General features: G+C 43.2%; 1 protein-coding gene across 1 annotated transcript in view; it reads right to left on the reverse strand.

The window, feature by feature from the left end:
• Nucleotides 1-15,347, reverse strand: part of LOC120019539 (otoferlin-like) — a 127,134-nt gene that overhangs the window by 51,886 nt on the left and 59,901 nt on the right. Inside the window, exons 6-14 of the mRNA XM_038962838.1 lie at nucleotides 6,840-6,910; nucleotides 5,965-6,097; nucleotides 5,755-5,809; nucleotides 4,845-4,976; nucleotides 3,781-3,843; nucleotides 3,479-3,563; nucleotides 3,213-3,372; nucleotides 2,852-3,038; nucleotides 2,424-2,610 (exon numbers count right to left, since the gene is read on the reverse strand). Of these exons, the coding sequence (XP_038818766.1) occupies nucleotides 2,424-2,610; nucleotides 2,852-3,038; nucleotides 3,213-3,372; nucleotides 3,479-3,563; nucleotides 3,781-3,843; nucleotides 4,845-4,976; nucleotides 5,755-5,809; nucleotides 5,965-6,097; nucleotides 6,840-6,910 (1,073 nt within the window). The remainder of the gene's footprint in view (nucleotides 1-2,423; nucleotides 2,611-2,851; nucleotides 3,039-3,212; nucleotides 3,373-3,478; nucleotides 3,564-3,780; nucleotides 3,844-4,844; nucleotides 4,977-5,754; nucleotides 5,810-5,964; nucleotides 6,098-6,839; nucleotides 6,911-15,347) is intronic.

A 15,347-nucleotide genomic window follows, 5' to 3' on the forward strand; every position in this document is an offset into this window, starting at 1 on the left:
ATTACGGATTGCCTCTTATCCGCTCGTCGTCCCCTTATGCCATAGTTTGTATATCTCAATTGTCAGTAGAAACCACATTTGTTTAACTTCTTTATGATAGGGGGCAGCATTTTCACTTTTGGATGAATTGCGTGCCCATAGTGAACTGCTACTCTGTCCCAGATGCTAATATATGCATATTATTATTACTATTGGATATAAAACACTCTGAAGTTTCTAAAACTGTTTGACTGATGTCTGTGAGTATAACAGAACTCATATGGCAGGCAAAAACCTGAGAAAAAATCCAAACAGGAAGTGAGAATTCTGAGACTGGTCAATGTTCAACTCATCACCGATTCAATTCCCTGTAAGATATGGATCTGTTTGCACTTCCTACGCCTTCCACTAGATGTCAACAGTCTGTAGAACGTGGAATGAAGCTTATGCTGTGTTGTGGGGCCAGATGGGAGGGGAATGAGTCAGTGGTCTGGCAGATTGCCAGTTCCTGGTCACACGCTTTCCTCATGATATCGCCTTGCGTTCCATAACTTCTACTGACATGAAGGAATGCTCCGGTTGGAACGTTATTGGATATATATGATAACAACATCCTGAAGATTGATTCTCTACTTAGTTTGACCAGTTTATTCGACCTGTTATATAACTTTTTGAAGTTTTCGTCCGAGTTCGCCTGCATTTGCGCGAGCGTTTGGACGTGTGCACTAAACATGCTAGCAAAAGTAGCTACTAGACATAAGTAATGGACATTATCGAACAAAACAACAATTTATTGTGGAACTAGGATTCCTGGGAGTGCATTCTGATGAAGATGATCAAAGGTAAGGGAATATTTATTATGTAAGTTCGTATTTCTGTTGACTCCAACATGGCGGAGAAATGTTGTTATGTTTGAGCGCCGTCTCAGATTATTGCATGGTGTGCTTTTTACGTAAAGTTTATTTTAAATCTGACACAGCGGTTGCATTAAGAACAAGTGTATCTTTAAATATATGTAAAACATGTATCTTTCTTCAAAGTTCAATTTCTCCGGATATTTTGGAGGCATTTCTGAACATGGCGCCAATGTAAACCAAGATTTGTGGATATAAATATGCACATTATCGAACAAAAACAAAAATGTATTGTGTAACATGATGTCCTGTGATTGTCATCTGATGAAGGTCATCAAAGGTTAGTGATTCATTTTATCTCTATTTCTGCTTTTTGTGACTACTATCTTTTGCTGGGAAAATGGCTGTGTTTTTCTGTGGCTATGTACTGAGCTAACATAATCGTTTGGTGTGCTTTCGCCGTAAATCCTTTTTGAAATCAGACATGTTGGCTGGTTTCACAACATGTGTAGCTTTAATTTGGTGTATTTCATGTGTGATTTCATGAAAGATTGATTTTTATAGTAATTTATTTGAATTTGGCGCGCTACATTTTTTCTGGCTTTTGGCCAAGTGGGACGCTACCGTCCCACATATTCCAGAGAAGTTAAGCAAGCCATATCAGCTATGTTTTATCAAAAGGCAGTAAATGAGGCTGAATGAACTGTTTCACTGCCAGACAAGGCTCCGCTGATAGCCTGGTGTAGCAGTGGTAAGGTGTTGGGACTGCTGTTGAGACTCTGCTGTTGGGACAGCTTTATTTTCCCAGTCCCCGTCCCCGCAGAAGGCCTTTTGCCATTTGGTAGGCCATCATTGTAAATAAGAATTTGTTCTTAACTGACTTGCCTAGTTAAATAAAGGTTAAATATATATATTATTTAGTTTGTGGGCACAGCTTGTCACCGTTATAGTGCAATTATTCTATTGTTTAGTGTTGTGTTGTGTAGTGGCTTTGCTGGCATTTAATAAAAAAAATGTTTTTGTTTTGTTTACCCGGCTGGGGGGCCAGTTGGACTACCGTGCTCAGTGGCAAGTTGGCGATACATGAAAAGTTAGGTGGAGTGTTTTGCTTAGCATTGTTTGCACAGTTATCCTTTTTGACATTTCTGATTATTTTTAATCCAGTCCAGTAGTAGTTTTAAAGCACAGCCAGCTATACGATAGAGAGAATGTTTTCTACACACATTTGAGTGTATGTTTGGAGTGCTGTGCGGAACGAGGCACTGGCCCATATTCTCTTGTGTTTAGCTCGCTTATCCAGCTTCACCGTGTGGGAAAGCCGAGGTGAATCGGCATTTGGACTGAGGACGACGCTGGCGTAATCTGTTGGAGTAAGACTGTGTTTTGAAATGGACTTTCTTGTGTACTTGTTTTTCTCAAGCACTTTTTGGCTGAAGACTTTTCTATAGACATTTAAACCCTCTAATGACTTGGTAAAAATGACTTAGCACCAAAATAACTAATGTGCTACAATAACATTGGCTTGACCTGATGACCTATCAATATTGAGGCTAATGTTGATCTATGGACTGGGTAGATATATCACCTTACCTTTGTCACCATCGTTGGCGATCTTTCGCAGGTCAATGAAGTGCGTTCCTATGGCAACGTCATTGACTTTGTCAGAGTCTCGTATCTGGACCTTGATGCGTTTGCAGAGCGGAGGAAACATCTCTGTGAAGACCACCTGCTCGTTCCAGATGGGCTCATAACTGCTCTTCTGGACAGACGTCTTCCCCTGGAGGAAACAACAACATACGTTTGGATTGACACACATTTAATTCTTATACTAAGACACTTCATATTATGTATATATTGTAAATAATGTATACTGTATTTATAATGTGATTGTGATCCATTATGTAATGCCATTTGTCTATTTTGTTTATCCAACAAAGAAATAAAACAGACAGTTTCAATAAAACGTCTTCAGGTTCATGGTGTCCTGATCTCCTGAGTAGCGGCTGTAGTGAACCTACTCTCTGTCCAGCGAAGACCACTTGTACGTAGGGGTCCACCAGGTCTCTGTTCTCCCCTATGAAGGCCTTCTTCACATTGGCCATGATGCTGGTGTTCATCTTGGGAAGGCCCTCGGCTCGGTAGATCTTCACGTAGAACCGCGCCCACTGCCTCTCCAACGGAACTCCCTCTGGAAGCAGGAGGTTCCTGACCAGAAAAAAAAGGTTGAAAAAAAAGTCTGATTTTGTCTCATCAAAACCCCTTGATAACATTCTCTGGCCTTTTCTATCTTATGACCTGACCACTCTACAACATTATCTGACCACTAGAACATTGTATAACCCTTTGACATTATTTTGCCCCAATTAAACATTCTCTTACCCCTCTATGTCGTCTTCATCCGTCTCGTTGGCTTTGTGGGGAGTCTTGATATTGTCCCCCTTCCCCACCACGGCGATGTCACACTTGATGTATCCTTTGCACCCCGCCGTGATGTCATCAGGGTCAGACAGCATGGCCCACTTGTGGTAGAACTGGTGCTCTGTGACACAGGTGTCAACCAATCATCTATTAATTGAACCAATTAATCATCATGTATCCTTATAAGAGGTTCTGAGACATTATGGGTCCAGTCTCAACACCCTTACCAGGCTGGGAGTAGACGGTGCCAACATCTAGCTTGAAGGTGCCAACCAAGGTGCCACTCCGCAGCAGGTTCTTGGAGTGGATCACCTAGTGAAAGACAGAGGAGAACATATAGAATATACTGCAAACATATGCGCTACATTAGACCTGCCATAGAGACTGTTCGTCTTGGTGTTGTTTTGGAAGCAGTTGAGTGGAGTAGGGTTAGGTTCATGCTCAAAGGCTGCTACTGTAAAGAAAAAGATTGAGTAGGTGTGTGTGTGTGTGTTACTGTGTGTGCGTATAAGATATGTATGCCACTTACTGAGAGCTTGAGGATCTTGTCAAACATGACATCTGGTGGGACGTGGAAGTCAAAGACAAAATACTGTGGGGAGAAGATAAGACATTATGAGATGTGACAAATACCTTAGCCTTACTCTCTGTCAAATGACCCATGTTGTACCTTGGGATGATCATTCCATTGTGTTCAGGAGATTCAAAGGTTCAATTGAATAAATCAACCCGATAATGATTCACGGATCATGGACACAACAGACATGTTTCTACAGAATACAACCAATGATGATCAAATGAACATACTTTCAGCATCGGTTGGATCAATTCTGTGTAGCGTCCAGGTTAATCTTATATAATACAAGGGTAATTAGTACTGATTAACATGCTTGTCACCCTAGCTGGATCAGGGCATCGACTGAATAATGCTTTAATGTTTTGCTCAGCCTCCCTCTCGTGAAATAAGAGTGTAATGTGTAGAGCCCTGCTGAGCCCTTACAGGCAGAGGCTTTGATCTGAACAGAGCCAGCCTGGTGTTGAGACTCTGGACTGAGAATGGCTGCTCTTCTCACTGTTTCAACTCAATTACACACATACTATAGAAGAAAGACGGGAGGCGAGGGAGGGAGGGAGGGAGGGAGGGAGGGAGGGAGGGAGGGAGGGAGGGAGGGAGGGAGGGAGGGAGGGAGGGAGGGAGGGAGAGAAGTGAGGGAGAGACAATGAAAAAGAGAGAGGGAGAGAGAGAAAGGGAGAGATAGAGAGAATGAGAAAGAGAGAAAGAGAAGGAGAGAGCGAGAGAGAGAGAGGGAGAGAGAGATGGAGAGAGAGAGAGAGAGAGAGAGAGAGAGAGAGAGAGAGAGAGAGAGAGAGAGAGAGAGAGAGAGAGATGTGTAATGTTTACTGTTAATTTTTATTGTTTATTTCACTTTTGTATATTATTATTACCTCACTTGCTTTGGCAATGTTAACACATGTTTCCCATGCCAATAAAGCCCCTTGAATTGAATTGAATTTAATTTAATTTAATTTAATTGAGAGAGAGAGAGAGAGAGAGAGAGAGAGAGAGAGAGAGAGAGAGAGAGACGCACTTACCTCATTGTAGTAGGGGCAGTTGGTGGATTCCTTCATGGAGGTGTACTTCTTGTCTTCCCCAATCTCCACACAGACCACAGGGTCCATGTTTAGGCCTACCAGCTGCCTGGCCTCGACCACTGTGATGCTAATCTAATACGTTGCAAAATAACAGAACATTTTCTTAAGGAAACAGGTTTTTCGGAAATCCCGGTTGGAGGATTATAGGACTCAGAAGGGAATAAGCAGGTAGGCAATATTCTAGCCGGGATTCATTTTACTCCAAAACCTTCCATCTAAAGGTGAGTAAATGCACCATAACAAAAGGGTACCAAGCCAAACAATCAAGATGAAAAGTCAAACTGGAGGTTTTGACTAGAGAGGCGACTCCTATCCCTGAAGGTTAATTATACCTTTATACCTTTACTAAGGAGCCCAGCACAGTGCAAGGCACACATAGACTGTGCTGTGAACATCTCAGTCGATGTGCAGAGTTGTGGTTTGTGGTCACAGAGACTGGTACATGAATGTATATAGGCCAGTGTGCTGTTGCTGGCAGGGGAGAGTAGCTGCAGCCTGAAGTTAGGCTACATTAATGAGCTGCTAGCTTTTGTTCTAACCACCCAGTGTGAAGACACTATGCCCTATCCATTCATCCCTACTGGAGTCAGTAAATTGGGATCCTAATACAATCCAAGAAAAAAATCCCTCTCTCCACGAACTGCAGCAGCTATTGTGTAATGGAGCTAAGGATGCGTAGATACAGTGAAGACAAAGACACACAGCTGACAGGGGTAGGGTTAAGCCTTGTGTGCCTTTAGGGGCTAGTTGTTAAACAAACTGGACAGGCATGGTTACATCTGACCACAGTGTATACAATATACATTTCCAGCAGTGACTGAAGTCGTGGTAATTCCTTTCCTCCTCTCACCTGGTAATCCACAGGCCTCCCAGAACTAGGTTCCATCTTGATATCAGGCTTTGACCTGAGAGCATCAAGAAGACACAAATCAGAGCAGTTGACTATTTACTCAATTTGGTATAGTAATGTAGTGTGGGTTATAAACATGAATAAGAGTGTTATAAAGGGTCAATGGATCATTGCACTAACAGATGTAGAGCAAGTATACAGTACACTGACCTCTTGTTGGAGACATTGGTGGTGACGGCGGTGACGGATGCCAGGGAGATGCAGTCTGGGTCCAGACCCCCAACCCCTCCCAGACGTAAGGCCTTCCTGTCCAGATCCTCCATGTCCAGGGTGGCTGGCTCATCTGTGGGGTGCCATCACAATAACCCATGTGAGTTTATGCCAGGGGTTGGCAACCCTCCTCCTGAAGAGTCACTGGGATATCTCTGCTCTAACACACCTGATTCAGCTTAACAAGGTCCGGATAATCAGTTGATTAGTAAAAACCTACCCTTCTTATCAAGGTCTGGATAATCAGTTGATTAGTAAAAACCTACAATTTTTTCAAGGTCTGGATAATCAACTGGTTAGTAAAAGCCTACCCTTCTTATCAAGGTCTGGATAAGGCGCTGATAAGTAAAAGCCTACCCTTTTTTCAAGGTCTGGATGAGCAGCTGATTAGTAAAAGCCTACCCTTCTTATCAAGGTCTGGATAATAAGCTGATTAGTAAAAACCTACCCTTTTTTCAAGGTCTGGATGAGCAGCTGATTAGTAAAAGCCTACCCTTTTTATCAAGGTCTGGATTAGGAGCTGATTAGTAAAAGCCTACCCTTCTTATCAAGGTATGGATGAGCAGCTGATTAGTAAAAGCCTACCCTTCTTATCAAGGTCTGGATGAGCAGCTGATTAGTAAAAGCCTACCCTTCTTATCAAGGTCTGGATTAGGAGCTGATTAGTAAAAGCCTACCCTTCTTATCAAGGTCTGGATGAGCAGCTGATTAGTAAAAGCCTACCCTTCTTATCAAGGTCTGGATGAGCAGCTGATTAGTAAAAGCCTACCCTTCTTATCAAGGTCTGGATGAGCAGCTGATTAGTAAAAGCCTACCTTTCTTGTGGTCGTCTCTGGAGCTCTTGCTCTTGTGGAGCTTCATGGCTGAGAATACCCCCTTCCCTGCTCTGATGGAGGAAGACAAGAGGAGAAATAGAAAGAAACTACTGAAATCCGACACAGTGAAATCAGGTCAAATATCTGGGAAGAGCTCCCACTTTTGGACTAATGGCAAAGACAATTTCCTAAATTTCATGAACTGTTGTCATTATGCTGTCATTCGGAGGACTTTGCTGACTCTCTTAGTTAACCTTTATATTAATCTAAGGAGGAGCTCATTCAACAAAGAACCATGTAAGTACATGATGAAAACTGACAGTAACTAACTAAACCCTACACCAATGTAACACACTGCACCATCAGGATGGAAACATTTTGCAGAGATGAATATCACATTGATGAGACAGTCTCTAAACTCCCCGACCCCCATCACAATAGAAACCAAGGGTGTCCAATAACACCACACAGTTATTACAGAGGATCACATATCACCACCACAACAAAGGCTGTGATGTCACTGCCGGACCGGCAAATGAAGGGCCTTAATAATTAAAAATGATGTGCGTGACCGTCCAATTAGCTGCGGATATGGATACATGTCAGATAGAAGATGAAAGGGAGGTTTTCAATTTGTCTGCTCAAGCATTCTAAAGTGAAGCAGTCAATCAGAGTGAAATGTCTGCTTTCTGTCTTTTCTTTCATTAATTCACTGATATATATCTAACCCTCTTTTGATAAGAACCAGAAAATGAAGGAGATCAAATGGAATGGTCTTTCAAGAATAGATATGATATTACACCGTATTCAATATGACAGGTTTGGGAGGATAAATTGGAAATGGAAAATCCTTCAGAAAGAAGCAACATTATTTAGACTACAAAAGACTTAGCAATTGTTCACTCAAGGCTGGTGTATCTACAAAGCCAGGTTCAAGGTGTAGCTATAGTTTTCCTAATCATTTCAAATCAAGGTCAAACACGTTGAAGGCAGAACAGACTTAAATTTTAAAAAACAATAAAAAAAAATATGAATGGAAAGCCTTGGAAGTCTTGCTTCTGTGTGTTCAACTGACAAGCATATCGAATCACCTAGCAACTGTGCTATTATCCTGCCGTCTATTATTGACCATCTAACAATGCAAATATTTAGATTGTAATATTTGTAAAAACAAAACCAATAGCACCTCAAAACAACCCAAGAATGGAATCATCAGGGGTTGACTACAGCCTCAATCAGATGAACAGACATTTAAGCATCTCAAGTGGTTCATACATACCCTGGGTCCAAACCCAGCTCGGGATGACAACACTAGCACCCTCTCTCCCTGCTGCTCAACAGAATACGCTTCACTCATTCACTCTATTCCATATTAGCAGTTCCTTCCATAGATAAGGAGTAGGTCAAGAGGTACACAGGGAGGAAAGGAGACAGAGGAGGGAAAGGAAGAGGCAGGTGAGAGGATGAATCTGAGGCTTGAGGAGATACAGTAGTGCAGAAGCTGCTGTAGGGTTGGGGAGGACGGAGCAGGGAGGAGGTAGAGGATGGAGCAGGGAGGAGGTGGAGGATGGAGCAGGGAGGAGGGAGGAGGAAGGAGGGAGCAGGGAGGAGGGAGGAGGGAGGAGGGGGCAGGGAGGAGGGAGGAGGAAGGAGGGAGCAGGGAGGAGGGAGCAGGGAGGAGGGTGCAGGGAGGAGAGGAGGGAGCAGGGAGGATGGAGCAGGGAGAAGTGAGGAGGTGGGAGGGAGCAGGGAGCAGGGAGGAGGGGGAGCGCTGACAACCAAATAATACGAGTGTAGCCAATCATGGCAAGGGATCCATTGGAGCACTAATACAGTACACACTGAAGCACAGACATACACACACATACGCACGCACACACACATAAGCATTTTTCTACACAGAAGCATTTCGCTACACCCGCAATAACATCTGCTAAACACGTATATGTGAACAATAAAATGTGATTTGATTTGACACTGTGGTGGTTGAAGAAGTATTTTGGGCTCTCACTTTGTCAGAGCAGAGAGTTTTTTATTTGTATAATTTTTTTCAGACCGCTACTGTTGAATGAACTGGGAGGACTAAAGAGGTAAGTTTGGAATGTGTCAGTCAGAGAGCTGTAGAGGATCACAGAGCCTTATCACAGACAGCAGGGACAAGATGGAGGGGATGAAACTGGAGCAGACAGACTCAGGAAGCTGCCTGTCAGTAAACCGCAGTGAGCTGTCACCAGGGATGAAAACTAACAGAGAAATGGGCTCGATACACTTTAACACCCTGTAACAAAGAGACCCAACATTACAACAGAAAAGCATAGAGCCGACTGAGTGATACCTACTTCTCTGTTCCTCTTTTTCCAGCCTTCTTATTTCCTTTACTGTGCCAAGTACATAGTGAATGCAGATGGGTAATAAGAAAGTAGCTAACCAACATCATTATCTTTAGAGAGAGGCCGTGTCTGAGTGAGAGAAAGACAACAGAAATTGATTGGAAGGCTTTCGGCTTTTTGCTGTTGTTGTTTAATCAGTGACCCGATGCCTCTAGTTTAATGGAGAGGGTAGAGATGGGGCTGTGTGAGACTGGATGAAAGATCAGTGAGCAGGCAGAGAGATGGAGTGATGCAAGGTGGAAATGAATAAGTGTCTAAAGCCATGGTGTGGGAGTAGATCACCACGCAATACCAGACTCTTTTGGGGTTGAGCAGAATGAACATTTTAAAACGAAAGGGTATTCAGAGAAAGCCTGTTAAAAGTTAACCACCTCTGCTATTCAGCCTCTCCTCCCTCCTTCCTCCTCCCTCCTTCCCCAGTCAACTGCTGAATTGTTTCTCTCCGCATCTCTCTTCCTCCTCCCGTTATTTCTCTCTTTCTCTTTCTGTCATTGTTTGTTAGGCATTCAATTATTTACATCTCCAACAAGTAGCCATCTGCACATGCAAATACTAATGGAATGCTGTTTCTCTTTCATGATTTCAAGATTTCAGCAGCATACCACCCTGATCTCACTGATTGTTCTAGCCACTTACTTAAAGCCACTAATGAAGAAATAAATACCACAGCAGCCCAGAATACTGGTCTTATTACAAATATACAGAGGAGAAGGAAAGTCTTGTATCATAATTGTATTTAAAATAGAGATTTAGAAAAACTTTTCCAGGGATAAGTATTTTTTATTTTACTAGGCAAGTCAGTTAAGAACAAGTTATTTTTTTCAATGATAGCCTTGGAAGAGTGGATTAACTTCCTTGTCCAGGGGCAGAACAACAGATTTTTACCTTGTCAGCTCAGGGATTTGATCTTGCAAACTTTTGGTTGCTAGTCCAACACTCTAACCACTGGGCAACCTGCCTCCACAATTAATAATATCTCTCTCTCTCTCTCTCTCTCTCTCTCTCTCTCTCTCTCTCTCTCTCTCTCTCTCTCTCTCTCTCTCTCTCTCTCTCTCTCTCTCTCTCTCTCTCTCTCTCTCTCTCTCTCTCTCTCTCTCTCTCTCTCTCTCTCTCTCTCTCTCTCTCTCTCTCTCTCTCTCTCTCTCAATATTGCTACAACGCTCATTATGTTGTATTGATCCTACAACCTCAAGAGTCAGACCCTAAAAGTAACAGTACTGAGACATTATCAGAGTACCAGTTTGGATTGATGTTCATTCTCTTATTATGTACGTCATGATAAAACTACAAGTGCACTCTTATTAATTATTTACCAATACTGAATAGAAAATATAGCCCAATGCAGCATTAGACGATGATTCTCTCAGTTTGTACTGCTGTAGTGATCTGCTGTGGTTATTATTTGTTTGCTGAGTCTGCTATGGAAGTATTATTCCTGGACTATGTGATACTGAAGCTGAAGCACTAGTGGGCTATGGTGCCATGCTGCACATACCTTAGTAGTTGATGGCTTGAATGAGGATACTCTACAACCTGATTCAAGCATACAGTTTGTGTGGTTTTGATTGGTTTGATGTGATTTGATTGGTTTGATTTGCAATGTTTTGATTACATATTCATTTATAGTTGTTAATTGTTCGGTTTGTCTTCCCATTTCAGTTCAAAGGGAAAAGAAGGACAAACAAACAGGTACTTTGTTACACAGAGCTTTGCTCATAAAGACTGCATAGCACTCCCTTTAGCACTTGTTTATACTTTATAAAACATCATTAATTCCATCACCTCAGTGGATTAATTCCCCTTCTAGCATCTACTTCTATTTGTTCAGATTGACCCTTTACTGAAGTTCAGTCAGGAAGTCAGGGAGGGTCACTCAGTCAGTCAACATGTGGGAGGAACACAGTGGCACATAATGCACAGGCAATACACCACAGCAAGACACTACAAAACACAAAAACACTGCACTCAGACACACTGCAGAAGACCTTGAGGGAAAACAGTGACATAAAACACAACACGGAACATTGAGGAGTTGTAAGAGATTCTTGCAATCTAAAGTTACCTCTACAACTATAGCATTTGATGTCTACAACTAAAGCTCTAACCTACTATAAGTACTTCAAACAAGCCACAGCTTCAAACCAAGAACACATTGCTACAGTAGCAATCAAAGACTCCAGAACATTCTACCAGTGCTACTGTAAGTACACATAGACCTCATATGAATAAAGACCCTTAAGTCTACGTTAAAGACATAAAATACATCCTAGATCTGTCATTTGTTGGCACTGCCGTGTGATACACTTATACAGATGAAAAGACCCCACAACACAATCACAATACTGTTTGATGCGCCGCCAACCTGTTGCATTGTGGGTATGATCAAAGGTGGCCCTTGAAAGCATGATGGCCCCAGGCTGGCACAGAATGAGCTTGCTTACATCCCAACACAAAACTAACAAAATGAGTGAACGAATTAAACAAAAGCCTAACCAAATTAACATTCAAAACAATCCCTGCCTCGGTTTCCTCCGTTTTGCAAGGGATTACATGTTATGTAAGTTTACACCAGCTCTGCGTCAGCTCTGCGTCAGGTCAGTTCTGGCCACAAATTTTCTATAGGACTGAGGTCAGGGCTTCGTGATGGCCACTCCAATACCTTGACTTTGTTGTCCTTAAGCCATTTTGCCACAACTTTGGAAGTATGCTTGGGATCATTGTCCATTTGGAAGACCCATTTGCGACCAAGCTTTAACTTCCTGACTGATGTCTTGAGATGTTGCTTCAATATATCCACAGAATTTTCCGTCCTCATGATGCCATCTATTTTGTGAAGTGCACCAGTCCCTCCTGCAGCAAGAGTCAGACCCACCCCCACAACATGATGCTGCCACGCCCATGCTTCATGTTTGGGATGGTGTTCTTCGGCTTGCAAGCATCCCCCTTTTTCCTCCAAACATAATGATGGTCATTATGGCCAAACAGTTCTATTTATGTTTCATCAGACCAGAGGACATTTCTCCAAAAAGTACGATCTTTGTCTCCATGTGCAAACCGTAGTCTGGCTTTTTTTATGGCGGTTTTGGAGAAGTGGCTTCTTCCTTGCTGAGTGGCCTTTCAGGTTATGTCGATATAGGACTCGTTTTACTGTGGATATAAATACTTTTGTACCTGTTTCCTCCAGCATCTTCACAAGGTCCTTTGCTGTTGTTCTGGGATTAATTTGCACTTTTCGCACCAAAGTACGTTCATCTCTAGGAGACAGAACACGTCTCCTTCCTGAGAGGAATGACAGCTGCGTGGTCCCATGGTGTTTAACTTGCATACTATTGTTTGTACAGATGAACGTGGTACCTTCAGGCGTTTGGAAATTGCTCCCAAGGATGAACCAGACTTGTGGAGGTCTACAATTTTTTTTCTGAGGTCTTGGTTGATTTATTTTGATTTTCCCATGATGTCAAGCAAAGAGGCACTGAGTTTGAAGGTAGGCCTTGAAATATATCCACAGGTACACCTTCAATTGACTCAAATAATGTCAATTAACCTATCAGAAGCTTCTAAAGACATTACATAATTTTCTGGAATTTTCCAAGCTGTTTAAAGGCATAATCAACTTAGTGTATGTAAACTTCTGACCCACTGGAATTGTGATACATGAATAAGTGAAATGTGTTCCCATGTGGTTCAGTTGGTAGAGCACGGCACTTGCAATGCCAGTGATGTGTGTTCGATACCCAGGGGGGACCAGTACACAAATGTATGATCTGGCTGCATCCACTTTGACTTCAGAATGCAGAGTTTCCTCTTCAAGAAGCCAACACTTGACTCCTCTGATGTGAAAAACTACTGATCGGTATCTTTTCTTTCCAAAACACTTGAGCATGCCGTCTCTGACCAACTCTCTTGCTATCTGTCTCAGAAGAATATTCTTGACCCTAACCAGTCAAGCTTCAAGATGGATCACTCAACAGAGACTGCTCATCTCTGCATGTGTCACGGAGGCTCTCCACACTGCCAAAGCTCTCATCTCTGCATGCCTGGCAGATATCTCAGCTTGGATGTCGGCCCACCACCTCAAGCTCGACAAGACAGAGCTTCTCTTCCTCCCGGGGAAGGCCTACCCTCTCCAAGACCTCTCCATCACAGTTGACAACTCCACGGTGTCCCCCTCTCAGAGTGCAAAGAACCTTGGCGTGACCCTGGACAACACCCTGTCGTTCTCTGCAAACATCAAAGCAGTGACTCGCTCCTGCAGGTTCATGCTCTACAACATCCTAGAGTATGACTTCATCTCACACATGTGCTAATCCAGGCACTTGTCATCTCCTGTCCGGACTACTGCAACTCACTGTTGGCTGGGCTCCTGCTTTTTTATATTTTATATTTTTTTATTTAACCTTTGTTTAACTAGGCAAGTCAGTTACGAAAAAAATCTAATTTAAAATGACAGCCTACCCCGGGCCGAACACGGACGATGCTGTGCCAATTGTGCACCCGCCTATGGGACTCCCAATCACGGCCGGATGTGATACAGCCTGGATCGAACCAGGGACTGTAGTGACACCTCTTGTACTAAGATGCAGTACCTTAGACCGCTGCGCCACTTGGGAGCCTTGTGCTATCAAACCGTTTGTGCTATCAAAACCCTGCAACTTATCCAGAACACTGCAGCCCACCTGGTGCTCAACAGTCCCAAGTTCTCCCATGTCACCCCGCTCCTCCGCACACTCCACAGGCTTCCAGTTGAAGCTTGCATCCACTAAAAGACCATGTCGCTTGCAAGAGTAACTGCCCCTCCCTACCTTCAGGCTATGCTCAAAACCCTACACCCCAACCCAAGCATTCCATTCTGCCACCTCTGGTCTCTTGGCCCTCTGTTCTTCTGACATTGGCATAGACAAAGGATAAGAGAGAGATGGAGTTGTGTGTGTGTGTTTGTGTGTGTGTGTGTGTGTGTGTGTGTGTGTGTGTGTGTGTGTGTGTGTGTGTGTGTGTGTGTGTGTGTGTGTGTGTGTGTGTGTGTGTGTGTGTGTGTGTGTGTGTGTGTGTGTGTGTGTGTCCCACCGCTATGGGAGGGCAGTTCCCATTCAGCCCAGTCCAAGCTCTATTCTGTCCTGGCAGTCTAATGGTGGAACCAGCTTCCCCCTGAAGCTAGGACAGCAGAGTCCCTGCCAATCTTCCGAAAACTTCTGAAACCCTACAAAGTATCTTAAATAATCCGACAGCACCCCCCTCACACTACCTCTTCAACCCCCCCCCCCCCCCCCCCCTTAGCTATTGTGTGTGTGTGTGTGTGTGTGTGTGTGTGTGTGTGTGTGTGTGTGTGTGTGTGTGTGTGTGTGTGTGTGTGTGTGTGTGTGTGTGTGTGTGTGCAATCAAAGGGATAAAGAGCAATTAAAAGGCCAGTGAAACCCCTTTCTCATTTTTCTTATCTATCATTTTACCATGGCAGCTCAGACCTGAAGACCGCGCACACACACACACACACACACACACACACACACACACACACACACACACACACACACACACACACACACACACACACACACACACACACACACACACACACACACACACAACTCCATCTCTCTCTTATCCTTTGTCTATGCCAATGTCAGAAGAACAGAAGTCCTACTTCCTAAACTGTACCAATGTTGGAATGTGGGATGACCTTTAAACCACATGTAATGCTATCATTACAGACAGGGTGGTCTAAGTTGCACCAGTAAACTACCCAGTCTTCATCTTCTGTTTGATATGTACTGTACAAGGCTCCAACTCTCATTAACTCTGACCCAAATCTGGCTGCTCAATAAGGTTAGGATTATGTCTCTTAGCCTTCTGCTTCTCCCCTGATCTATTGTACGGTAGGCAATAAAACCATCTAAATGAATCTCCCACACACCAGATTCTTCTAGCAATAAAACCATCTTAATTAACAGTCTATTGACTGGAAGTATAACTTGAGATTTCTTATATCTCCTAGGTATAGGACAGACACTTCAAAACCTTATTCCTTATGATACATTTTTTTCACTGCCTGTTTTGCCGTTTATGAATGTGTTATTCAATGGGTTTAAAATCGCTAAATGATCCATGGTATGACCATCGTAAT

Source organism: Salvelinus namaycush, chromosome 24 (genome assembly GCF_016432855.1).
Source record: "Salvelinus namaycush isolate Seneca chromosome 24, SaNama_1.0, whole genome shotgun sequence".
Lineage (NCBI taxonomy): Eukaryota > Metazoa > Chordata > Actinopteri > Salmoniformes > Salmonidae > Salvelinus > Salvelinus namaycush.